This window comes from Ammospiza nelsoni, chromosome 3, assembly GCF_027579445.1.
Source record: "Ammospiza nelsoni isolate bAmmNel1 chromosome 3, bAmmNel1.pri, whole genome shotgun sequence".
Taxonomy (NCBI): Eukaryota; Metazoa; Chordata; class Aves; order Passeriformes; family Passerellidae; genus Ammospiza; species Ammospiza nelsoni.
Genome location: NC_080635.1, coordinates 108373515 through 108386104, shown reverse-complemented (window position 1 = coordinate 108386104; position 12590 = coordinate 108373515). Strand labels below are relative to the sequence as shown.

General features: G+C 41.1%; 1 protein-coding gene across 1 annotated transcript in view; it reads left to right on the top strand.

Moving 5' to 3' along the window:
• The window catches only part of BVES (blood vessel epicardial substance), a 39425-nt gene that overhangs the window by 18407 nt on the left and 8428 nt on the right, over positions 1–12590 (top strand). Inside the window, 4 exon segments of the mRNA XM_059468745.1 lie at positions 2091–2324; positions 4509–4633; positions 10403–10590; positions 11513–11621. Coding sequence (XP_059324728.1) covers positions 2091–2324; positions 4509–4633; positions 10403–10590; positions 11513–11621 — 656 coding nt within the window.

The following is a 12590-nucleotide window of genomic DNA, read 5'->3' as shown; positions in this document are numbered from 1 at the left end:
GTTTTGGCTGGGCTGTGAGGAGAATGAGATTGTCAGGTGCTGTATATTTAATTTGGATCATTGGTTTTGCAGTCTTCTAATGTGTGATGCTTCAGAGCTGAGCTGAAAGGGTCAGGTAGCCTCTATTCCCACAGTGGAGCAGTACAAAATTTCGCTAATAAAAAATATCAAGCATCTGGAAGGCTGCCTTGATCTGTAACCAGATGTAGCTGAAACTATTTCTTGCAGCCTTTTTTGATGTTGAGCTTAGAGATTTACACCTGGTTCTGTATCTCTGTGTGAGTTGGTTGTCTCTACTTGTTCTGTTGGCATTTTAAGTGGTGCCTTTACTGGCACATGACTGGGCAGTGAAAGGCTGAATATAGGTAGAAACTCAGCTGATTGTTTTGTTTTTTTTTTTTTAAGATCTAGAGATCCTGCTGTTCTAGTGTAAGGAGTTCATATTGTTTGGAAACAACAGGAGCAGCAGATGAGCTGTGTGTAAGATGAGCACAGACATAGTTATCCAGTTAGCAATTCCCTCCTGTTTATGAGCCCGTTAAAATGCCAGTCCTGCAGCCTCTCGTGGGCTCGGCCTTTGGCTCACTGTGTGAGAGGCTTTGTCAGGACACTCAAACTGCTCTAATGACTCTCTTGATGAACTCGTGTGCAAGAGCTGAAAGAAAGTAGGAGTGTGTTTGGATAGGCCTGATGTTTGCTAACAGTTAAGTGTAGAGTTTATGACAAATCCCCACATTTTAATCTTTGGATAACTAATCTAGAAATGAAAAGAGGAAAGTGATATCTTAAGAAACAAGTGAATTGTGTATTTTGGATTAGATATTTAGGATTAGTTAATTTTTTTTTTCCTTGAAAATCATTTCAAACCAGATATAGATACACTGCATCTGTGCTGGTGTTTGATTCTGCAGGATGCCTCTGCACATTCTATAGCATCCCTTGGCTGTGACAGGCTCTGGGTATAGGAGATGAACTGTAAGAGAGGGTTGAGGATTTCTTTCTTACTGCTGCTTTCAGAAGGGGTCTAAAACACTGATTAATTTTGAAAACTGTCCAGCTTGCTTATGCCCTGTATACAATTTGATCACAAGAAAACAATAAAAGGAAGGGATGAAGCAACTCAAATTTATTTCACAGGCCAAGAAACACTCTCAGTTACCAGAGATGCTTCAGAGTGCATCCAAGTCTGCCGGAAATTGAGTGTATTAACTGTGACCCAAGATTGTCTGCTGAGCAGATGAATTACATGGCAGTTAGTGATGACACACATCAGGGACGTGCCCTGTCTCTACAGAATTTAATCAAATGCAAATCCTGCTGTATTGTATTTTATGGGACTTGTTGGCTCAGTGATGAAGTGCATATAGTTCATTAATGAGACTCAAGCCCACCTCCATGTAATTCCTACTGCTGTGGCAGTGAGAGGCCATACAAGCCTTGCTGGAAGCAGGGTTCTCCTGTGTTTGGCAGTAGACATCTCTAGGAGCAGTCATGTTCCTTCAGCTGAGCCCTGCTCTGGGTTCAGAAGACCTTCTGTAGAGCTTGTAGCACTGACTGCAGCTACCCAGAGAGACCAGCTTTTAGTATTCTAAAGACAGTGTCCTGAAATCTTCCAGTTTCTGTAGTTTGTTCTTAATAGTAATTTTTTGTTTTGTATTGGGATTTGCCCACAGATACTTTTCCATTTCATTGGGGCAAAAGGTATAGGTGTTATATTTATTATTACAACGACAAAAACATCCTATGTATGTTTAGATTAGAAATAATATTTAGCTGTCTCAATTTCTCCAGTACTCCCACACACAGACAAGGGTCTTGCAGGCTTTTTCAGACTGTGTAGACTAAGTGATCTCCCTAAAAGACTGGCAGCAGATGTAGCAGCCTCTCTGTTTTGGTAGCTATGATTTAAGTGAAAGAGCACTACTGAACTATAGACCTAGCTTACCATTTTAAAGCATTTTTTATATTTTTTTCCCATGAATGCTAATGGAAAATATATCTTGGGAAGGGAGAGAATAACCCTAAAATCCAAATGTGTGTCTACTGTGTTTCAGTTTAATGCATAGTGAATGTTTTTCCTCTCCTTGCAGGAGTCTCCAGGATGAATACTACAGCAATGAGCCCACTCACTGTTACTCCACTAGGTTTTGTTCCAGACTTAAAAAATTCCACCCTTGATCCTGTTAATGAGACTGCCTGTGAAAACTGGAAAGAGATTCATCATCTTGTTTTCCACGTGGCAAACATTTGCTTTGCAGTTGGGCTGGTTATTCCGACCACTTTGAACCTTCATATGATTCTCCTGCGAGGCCTGCTCACCATAGGTAGGAGAATTGCTCTGGAGACAGGAATGTGATACAGATGGCTGGGATTGACCATTATGGAGCTGGTCCCTGCAGCTTATAGTGAAATTACTGCCTCTATTAATGGCCATTGTGCTGTGATGAAGGTGGTTTTGGTCTAAGACTGGATCTGTTTTGACCTTATTATACCTTTTTTTAGAAAGATTATATTACTCTTGGCTCTTAAAACTTTCTAGAACTGCAATTTGCAATTTCAAACCTATGAAGATGTCAGCTTGAAAACAAGTGGTCATCATTTATGTCAGACGTGACTGGATGTTTAAAATCCACTTATTTCAAATCAGTTATGGCTGGTCATTAAGACCTTTATTTTAGATTTCAAGTAAGTACTGGGAATGTGTATTGGCAGGTGCACTGATTTAGTGTCTGAGGTAGGTGAACTTTTTCTTGAGGGGCTTGCTGTGAGCCCAAGTATTCTTTTAATGTGGGTTTAAGCCTGTGCCACTTGTGGGTCACCAGCATTATTTCCATTGCTGCTTTAGAAGTGCAGCCTTTCCATGGGGAGTGTATTCTGTGTTCTGATATCAGTTGTGTTTCTTCTGCCACTGTAGGAATCTTGTGACACCAGAATCTGACTTGAGAGGAAAACCTAAATTTGGCATGCTTGAGACTGAGTGAATGTGGTTCAATTTGTAACATTGCAGTCTCACAGCTATTTCAAAGCCTCTGTACCTTGTGTGGGACAAGATCCTTGTGATCAAAGCAGGAATAGTGACTCATTGCAGTGTAAGGAGGATAAATCCCATCCAACAAGAGCATGCTCAAGTATTTTTAAGTGAGTGCTTATTGGCATTATAGTGTGGGTCAATTTTATGATAGAACTGTTTGAATTTACAACACTCTTGCATTTTCTGTTTTATAGTTATGGTAGGGTAACTTCTTAAAACACACTGCACTGGTGACCAAGGATCTGAGCATTGCAAGGCTTTTTGTCTTGGCTTTAAAAGCAAAAGGAGCTCTGCACTTGCTGGGCCTGCCATTTTGATCTGTAGGTCTTGTAGTATTTTGAGCAGATAGGGAATCAGAGTTTTGCAAGCTGGGCTGGCAGCAGGGAGCAGATTTACTCAGTGGGCAGAACAAGTAATGAGGCCTGGTTCCTGGGGACCTGTTCCCTTTGTTTGGCCCTGTCCCACCCCTGTGCTGCTCTCTGCAATATTGCTGCTCTTCAGTACATCCAGACTTCATATCCTCCTGTGCTAGCAGTCTAACTATTAAGCAGATCAAGAGTCACTATATTTTGATTTTTCTAATCCATATGTAAGTGCTGCCTCATCAGTTAAAAACCCAGACAGACTAGACAGTACTGAGTTCATTAAGTCAAGGTCATTTTCAGGGAGAAGGGGGGTTAGAACACCCATTTAGCACTGTCTCTTTTTTGTCTTTGCAGGAAGCCTAAGGGAAAATATAACTGTGATCTCTCCAGCCATCTCTGTTGGATGGTAGGCTCACAGTTATCTATGAGAGGCTCACTAATACATAATCCAATAATACAATATTTGATAAATATTGTCTTTGTAGGCTGAAAATGGAATCCCTATTCATACACGATGCCTTGTCTTTTAAAGCAAGTGTCATTCAAAGTAAGGCAACTCAAAAAAGAGTAAGCATTTGGAAATTTTGTCTTTGATGTTACACAGGAGAATTCAAGTTCCTGATGTGACCTTGTCACATAAGCAAAAAAAGTTTCTTTTAATTTTCAAAAATATCTGCATATGACTTTAGGAAGTTTTTATGCAACTCTCCCTTGCTAATTAGATGTGAATGTTAACTTCTAGGCCTTTTTTTGTCTAATTAATGCGATACAATTTTTTGTGAGCTGCCTGATTTTCCCCCATCTCTTTTCTACTTCATTTCAGTAAGAAATCATAATGGACTGCACCTTTCTGCTTGCCCCTCCTGATCTGAATTGCTGGGATTTCAATCAGTGCTGCAGTCTGTCCACCTGCCCTCAGTGCCTGTTTGCAGCATTGCAGTGATTAGCTATTGTTGCATGCCTTCATCCAGAGAGCTTAACTGTATTAAAGTTTGTAGAATAGATTGCTTTTCAGTGTAATTGCACTCAGTGGATATATTCTTGATGGTTTTCTAGGAATGTTTGTTATTTGGTGAAATCTAACTTCCTCTTTTTTTGTTAATTTTTTACAGGATGTGCATTATTCATCATTTGGGCTACACTCTATCGTTGTGCCTTGGACATAATGATCTGGAATTCTGTGTTTTTGGTTGTCAACCTTTTGCATTTCATATACCTTGTGTATAAAAGGAGACCGGTATGTATAACAGAAAAATTTCACCAGCACTCTAGGAAGATGCAAGAAAAGGGAGGTTTGCCCATTTTTGCTGGGCAAACCAATGGATTAGTCCACATTTTCAGCAGAATGCTTTTGTGTTTGGTCCAAAATCACACTCTGGACACATTTTGGGAATGTGCAACAACTTGTACCAAAAAAACCCGATAAAACAAAACCTAACTGGAAATAAGCTCTTCACCAATTCAACACTGCCTGTGCAAGAAAGCAGCCAGGAAATTAGCTGGCAAGGCAGCATGAAGCTTGACTTCTGTCTTGCCTAGCAGGTAGCTTAAAACAAGCTAGACTGAAATGTTACTAGACAATTGCAGTTGTGTAGTAAATATTTCTAGTTCAAATTGCTCTTGAAGGGTTGTCTTACTACTTAAAGGGTAACTTCCTCTTTAGTTACTAAATTTAATTACTAATGCTACTTTTTCAGCCTATTCAATTGATTTATGTCACCATTGAGATGCAGCACCTGTGAAACTGCATTGTACTTCTGCTAGGTGGCCATGGCCATGCTGTCCAGCACACACACAGAATAGCAGTTCTGATAAGGAAGATAGATAAAGGAGAAGCCAGTGAGGCCAGACTCCACCTACTCTGTAGCTGTCCACTATTAAATATCCCATGCAGGAACTCTGGTTTCTAATATGGGATTAATTTATTTGCAGTCTTTTCTCTCAACCAAATTAGCATGCTGTACTTCCCTTCAAACCCCCACCAATTAAGCCTTTTTAATAAATCTTGTGGCTTCTAATCTTTTGTCAGATGGGACAGGAAATCGCCACCAAAGTCAGAAATTATTGCAAAATGGAGTGCTCAGCTGAGAGAAACCCATTTCCCTGGGAAACCTTTCATTTTACCTGTATTTTAAAAGTGAATTGTGCCATCCTTAATAGGTAATGGTCCTTGAGTTTGTACCTCTCCAACCCTTTCCAAAAATCTAAATAAAATGTTATTGGTGAGTGAAAAAGCATCCTGGGAGGATGATGTGCTGGTTTGGCCTTGAGTGAAAAAAGCAACCAAACAAAAAAATCACCCTGCAATGTGTAAATCAATACTGAATGAAGAAGGAAATACATTATTTTGTAATTACAGTTGTCTACTAAAAGCTGTGTTGGCACAGATTTGTGCATTATGGTATAGGTTTCATCCTATTGAAGAGGCAGTTATTTTCACTAAATCCTCTAAAAAATTTCTTAGCAGAATTATTTGTAGGAGTTAGGTCAAATGATAGAAGTGATTCAAGTACTCTGTGGGTGGATACAAAAAGAAGGATTTTTGTGAGAATATGAAACTCAACTGATAAACTCAGTCACCAAAGTTGGTAAAAAATTGCATCTAAGAGGGGGAGGCCTGGAGCACCTTCCTTTAACTTTGCTTTCTCTCTCTGTAGCCCTTGCCCAGTGTCAGAGTAACCACAGCAGGACTGGGGTGTTTGGCTCTCCCATAAACTCTGCCCTGCTCACACTCTGGCAGGCAACCACAGCGTGTAAAAGGAGGCTAAAGGTTAAATTGCATCTGTCTACAACAAGCTGATAAATTGAGTACATGTGTTAAAAAAGGAAGAGGCTCTACCTACAGCCGTGTTCCTCCAATATGGAACACAGGTTCACACAAAGATTACCATCAGCTGTGCTGTGACCTGAGAAACTGAAAAGCTTAGCCAAAAATTAGATCTGATAGACTAGCCAGGTAGTGCTGTTCCTTTGCATATTAAGGCTTCATTTCAATAGTCTTCTTTCCATTGAGAAATTACACTGTTTATGAACACTGCATGAAAAAATTATTTTAATTGCTGTAATACATAATATTTTCAGTAATTATTAAAAATATATGAGTATTTGCTGCAAACTATGATCAACAAGCATACTTGAAGTGATGCCTGATAGTCACACAAGTCTTTTTATTATAAACCCCAAGGCTGTTTTAAGTGTTTTTCCTACAGGAGGACAAAGAATAGGGGAAAAAATTAAAGGAACTCTTAGGAATTAATTTTTGAATGAGATTTTCTCTCTGCAGCTATTGTATTGCCCATCTCAATCAGTTTTGGTAATTCTCACAAAAGATTTTTCCAAGGAAAGAAAGGAATGGCAGAATAATTACAAGTTAGTCATATTACAAAATGAATAATTGATACGTTCAGTTGTTAAATATTTATTTTATTAAATGGAGCATGCAAAATCACAGTGAGTTTCTTTTCTGACCAAAAGATTATTTCAGTGGTTTTGATTCCTTGGAGCTTTACAAATTTGGCTTTTTTAGTCAGAGTGGAAGCTGATTCTAATCAGTCTGGCTCGGAGTTCTGGCAGCATCCCAGAATATTTCAGCCCCTGCTGAAGAAAACATTACACCTACCCATATGGTTTGTTTGGAATATGACCCACGAGCATGACTGGAGGAGCATCAGCTGTGCTTGGGAAGGGGAATGCTCTGTTACAGGGAGCCCATCTGAAGCACAGCTCCAGCCTGCAATCTGATCGGTCTTTAAGAAAGTGCCTACACCTGCTTTCCCCTCAAAGTATTACACACAAGAGGAAGATCAGGAAACATGAACCATGTGCTAGTTAAGGGATTGGTCTAACACTCCAGAGCCAAAATTTGCCCTCATGACTCTGTGCCTGGTTTTGGGTTCAGGAGTCTTGGGAGCTACATAAATTCCTTTTTCAGATGGAAATGTATTTCCTTAAGTTGCAGTATGGAAAGGTGCAAATTACATTGGTACAGCTGTTAAAAATGTAGGAGTTCCTGGAGAGCATGATGGTAAATCAGTCATCTGGCTTTGTGGGTATATGGAACATATTTTGAAATCAAACAGCTCAGGACTTAACATAATACAGTTTCTCTTGTGTGTTTGTTTTTAATCCTTGCTTTGTCTGTGTAGATGTCCTCTGAGGGATTAAAGATTGTGGCATAAGGAACATGCAGGAAACTCAAAACCTGGGTTTCATATGAGTGTAGTTGCTTGTGGAATATTTAACTAGTAATTGATTCAGTGTGAAACCAGTGTAACTTTAGGTCAGGTGATGCACTGCATGTAGTAAGTCCATGAGCCCTGATGTCACACAGCCACAAGAGCTCGTGTCACTACAAGGCCATTCCTGATAATCTTGGAATAATGGTGGTGACTGACAGAAGTGAGTGAGGAACAGAGGAAGCAAATGTTGCTCCTTTCCTCAGAAAGGGCAAGAAGGAGAAAACAGGGACCTGCAGGATGGTCAGCCTCAACTTGATCTCTGAAAAGAAGGAATAGATAGTCCTGGAGAACATTTCTATGCACATGGAGCACCAGGAGGTAATCAGGAGTGGTCAACAAGGATTTACCAAAGGGAAGCCACACTTAACCAGCCTGATAATAGATAGATAGATAGATAGATAGATAGATAGATAGATAGATAAGAAACTGATTGATTGGTCACCTCCAGAGGGTAATGGCCAAAGGTTCAGATGGACATCAGTGACAAGTGACGTCCCGTTTGGGTCTGTATTGGGACCAGTGCTATTTATTGTCTTCATTAATGGCATAGACAAAGAGATTGAGTGCACTCTGCAGTCTACAGATGCCACCAAGTGGAGTTGTTTGACACACCTGAAGGATGGGATACCATCCAGAGGGACTTGGACAAGCTTGAGAAGTGGGCTAATGGAAATCTCATGAAATGTAACATGACCGAGTGCAAGGTGCTGCACAAGGTTGGGGCTACCCCCAATATCAACACAGGCTGAGGGATGGACAGAGAAGGACTTGGGTGTGGATGAGAGGCTGGACTTGACCTGGCAATGTGCATTCACAGCCACAGAAACCCAGTTGTATCCTGAACTGCATCAAAAGCAGCATAGCCACCAGAGTGAGGGAAGTGACTGCTCTGATGAGATCCCATCAGAGTGGGAGAGCTCTGAGGTCCCGTGCACAGAGATACAAGAGGTGCTCTGTGAGGAAAGGCTGAGAGAATTTGGGTTGTTCAGCCTGGAAAAGAGAAGGCTTTGGGATGGCCAGTTTGTGGCCTTCCTTGCTGGCAGGGAAATGACAGGAAGGATGGAGAGGGACATTTTACAAGGCCCTGTAGTGATAGGATAAGGGGGAATGGTTTCAAACTGATAGTAGGTTTAGATTAGATATTAGGAAGAAAATCTTTACTGTGTGGTGGATGAGGCACTGGAACAGGTTGCCCAGAGAAGCTGTACATGCACTGTCCCTAGAAGTGTTCAAGGTCAGGTTGAAGCTCTGATGCTGCCTGGTCTCGTGAAAGATATCCCTGCCCATTGCAGAGGGGTTGGGACCTTTAAGGTCCCTTCCAACCCAAGCCATATTTATGATAACCTTCCACGATGAAATGACTGGCCATATATGAGAATGGTGAGAATGACTGACTGGGAATGGTGAATATCCTCAGCCCTAATTTCATCAGGGTTTTCAGCCCTGTCTTGTATAAAATCCTGATAGAGAATCTGTTGAAGTGTGGCCTGGAAGAGGACACAGTGAGATGGATTGAAACCTGGCTGAATGGCAGGGTGAGTGTGGTAATCAGAGGTAGGAAGTCCAGGTGGAGCTGGGTGCTACACATACATTAACGTGTGGTGTGTAACCTCGAGCCAGTGCTGGTCCCAGTGCTGTTTGACATCTTCATTCATGGTCTGGGTGGTGGGGCGTATGTGGACCCTGATAACACAAAACTGTGAGGAGTGGCTGATAGGCCAGAGGCTTGGGAAACCATCTTGAGGGGCCTCAGCAGGCTGGAGAAATGGACCAACAGGAACCTCATGGATTTCAACAGAAAGTGTGGAGAACTGCACCAGGGGAGGAATAACCATGCATCAGCACATGCCATGGACTGACCAGCTGGAAAGCAGCTTTGTGGAAAAGGACCTGCAGGTCCTGGGGGAAGAGCTGAATATGAGTCAGAAACTTGCCTCTGTCTCTTCTTTTCTGACATTCTTCCTTGGTTGTTTTTCCTTATTCTCTCTTCTATGTATATTTTCTTTTTTTTCATTATCTGATGCTTATTGTTCTAATTTGTCTTCCTCATGGTAAATGAATGCAGGCTGTATTCCTGTATTCATGCAGCCTGAATGCAGGCTGTATTCCTGCTTTCAGGAAGGCTGTAATGTCTCATCCCCTCCCTTCATTCAAGGAAGGCTTCCAGGCTTAGGATTTCAGCCAACATCCTTACCCTCACTGCAGCTGCCTGAGTTTGGGTGGGCTCTTAGATGTGGGATGTTCAGCTGGCAGTGGTTTTTGGGTTTTTTTGTCCTCCCTCATCACATGTGGTTTCAATATAATTGGTTTGTTTTTCAGGGCTTGCTTTTCTACTGCAAGTAAGCCAGGAAGCTCAGGGATGAGAGGGGCTCCCAGGAGGGCCTGAGGGATAGCCACAGTGATGTGTTCATGCAGTGTGAAAGACAAACTAATTTTTTTTTTTAAAGCTTAATTCTTGCCCAAGTCCTTCCTATTCACTATTGCATCAACAGACATGTCAGAGGGCTCCTTGTGTGTGATTTAATGTGGCACTTGGATGGGACAGCATTCTAAAGCACCAGTGTGCCAAACTGGCTCATTTTAGATAAGGTTTTGGTCACCCTATCACAGGCAGTGTTTGTGGATAGACATCACACATTGACCACTTCTTTCCTTGCTTAAGCATAATGAAGCCAAAGATGTCCCTCAAGCTAAATCATGTGTGCAGTCTTACTCATTTTTAACTAATGCATCTGTGTTTATTGATCTCTCTTGTTTTTCCAATCTAGATCAAGATAGAGAAGGAGCTTAGCAGCCTCTACAAGAGAATGTTTGAACCTCTCCATGTGCCTCCAGAGCTTTTCCAAAGACTAACTGGACAATTCTGCAACATTCAGACTTTGAAGACAGGTCAAGCCTATGCAGCAGAAGATAAAACATCAGTTGATGATAGGCTAAGCATCCTGCTGAAGGGGAAGTAGGTTCTATAAAAGCTTGGGGACAAGCTTTTATATGTATGCTTTGTGTCATGGCTAAATAAATTAGTAAATTATTGAGGTTGCAGTTGTTTGTAGTATGTTATGGTCTATAGTCAAATAATCTATACTTACAGTCTATTTTGTGACACCATTTTCACGTGGCAGTGATATCTCTTACTGGGAGCATATTGTGTATCCACAATGTGCTTATGTGTGCAGCTGTATGGATTTTAGTGGGAATTATATTTGTGTAATACCAAAGGCAGTGTCTCATGCAAAATGAACAAGAGATTTGTTTGAGTCTTAGATATCCTACTTGTCCATCCTCAGGTTTTAAGTTTAAAAAATACAGTGCATGAGGGAAGAAGTAGTATGTCTCCAGCAGGATTTAAAACAGCAGGCCTTTGGAATTGATTCATTGCAGTTGTACATGCAAGTAGAGAGGGGCAGGTGCACTGCCCAGAGGCAGACAGAATCCAAGTGAGAAAGGGTAAAACATGCCCATGGCCAAGCTGTAATCTTGAAACTCCTGCTAAATTCTGGCCAGTATTTTAGCCAGTTTCTGTGTACAGCAGCAGCAATGTCAGGCTTCGTTGCTTTTCTTACTCATTACCACAAAGCTGCTTACCTAAGGGAAGCCTGATTCTGGTCTGGCTGTGTAACATGACCTTTCTCATATTGAATAACAATGTTTTGTGGATACATGCCATGTTCATCAATTCTCTATTTGTCTGGCAGCCTGTTCTGCTTGGAATCAGTTAGGCAGAAAACAGGGTAGCTCTGGGAGTGATATTCCAGAAGATGAATGTATTTATTCCTGCTCCTAATGCATTACTGTTGTTAGTAGTCCTACCCAATTTTTGATTAAATTAATCAGCCTCCATGAGTTTAAAATGTTGTTTCATCCATTTTTATTTCCAGAATGAAGGTGTCTTATCGAGGGCATTTTCTGCATAATATTTACCCCTGTGCCTTTATAGATTCTCCTGAATTTCGATCAACGCAGATGAACCGGGGTGAGAAATTCCAGGTACATTTTGTTTTAAATGTCACTGGACATGAGCTAGTGAGACCATGAAAAAAATAGAGTATAAATTTGATCAACAGTGAACTGTTTGAATTGCATAACTTTGCTATCCTTCTAGTATAGCTCTTTGGAAATGGACCATGTCAAGAATAACTTTTAAATGCTGCTAAACAGTACTATAATGGTGTGTATTGAGCAGTCTGGCTTTTGCTATTTTCTCTTTTACTGTTTCCAAGTTTGTTTTGTATTAAGAGATTGTTCAGGACAAATAATTTAAGAGGCAGTTTTGATAGAAAAAGATGATACGGACAGGTTTCATCAGTGGTTCAAAAAAGAAAAGGGAAGAAGAGGTACTGTAATAATGAAAGTCTAGAAGTTCTGGCACTAGTAATTAGAAATTGGTATTTATAAAAGTGTATGAATACTTCTGTCATTTTGCAATTTGTTAAAGCAACATAAGCTGAAAATTATCTCAGTATTTTGAATAAAAATATTCATATGGGGAACAATAAGGGTATATTTCTCTAGCAGTGTAATTATGCTGGTATATTAAATATATTTTATTGTAGTTGGGGAGGTGGAATACTTTTAGCGAAGGGTGTTTCTTTCCCATAGAAATGGCTATTTTGCTACCTCTTACTTGATGTTTAGCTAGGTGTGTGTAGTAATGACCAGACTGTGACTGACTGGTGCATCCACACTGATACTGTGGCAGAGGGGAGGGAGGCAGAGCAGTGCAGACTCGAAAATCAGTGATTGGTGTCATATGTTCCAGTCAAACACTGGGCTCAGTGCCAGGGGAGAGACTTGCCCAGATGCACTCGCCCCGCAGCAGTGGGGCCTCCCACATCCCTCCTGGCACAGCCCCTTCCTCCTGGGAGCAGCTGAGTAGGAGTCGGTCCCTCCCAAGGGAAAAGGGTCATGCTTAGCTCCTGCCTGCCTTAGGAGTTAATCTGTGTGTCCTTTACTCGT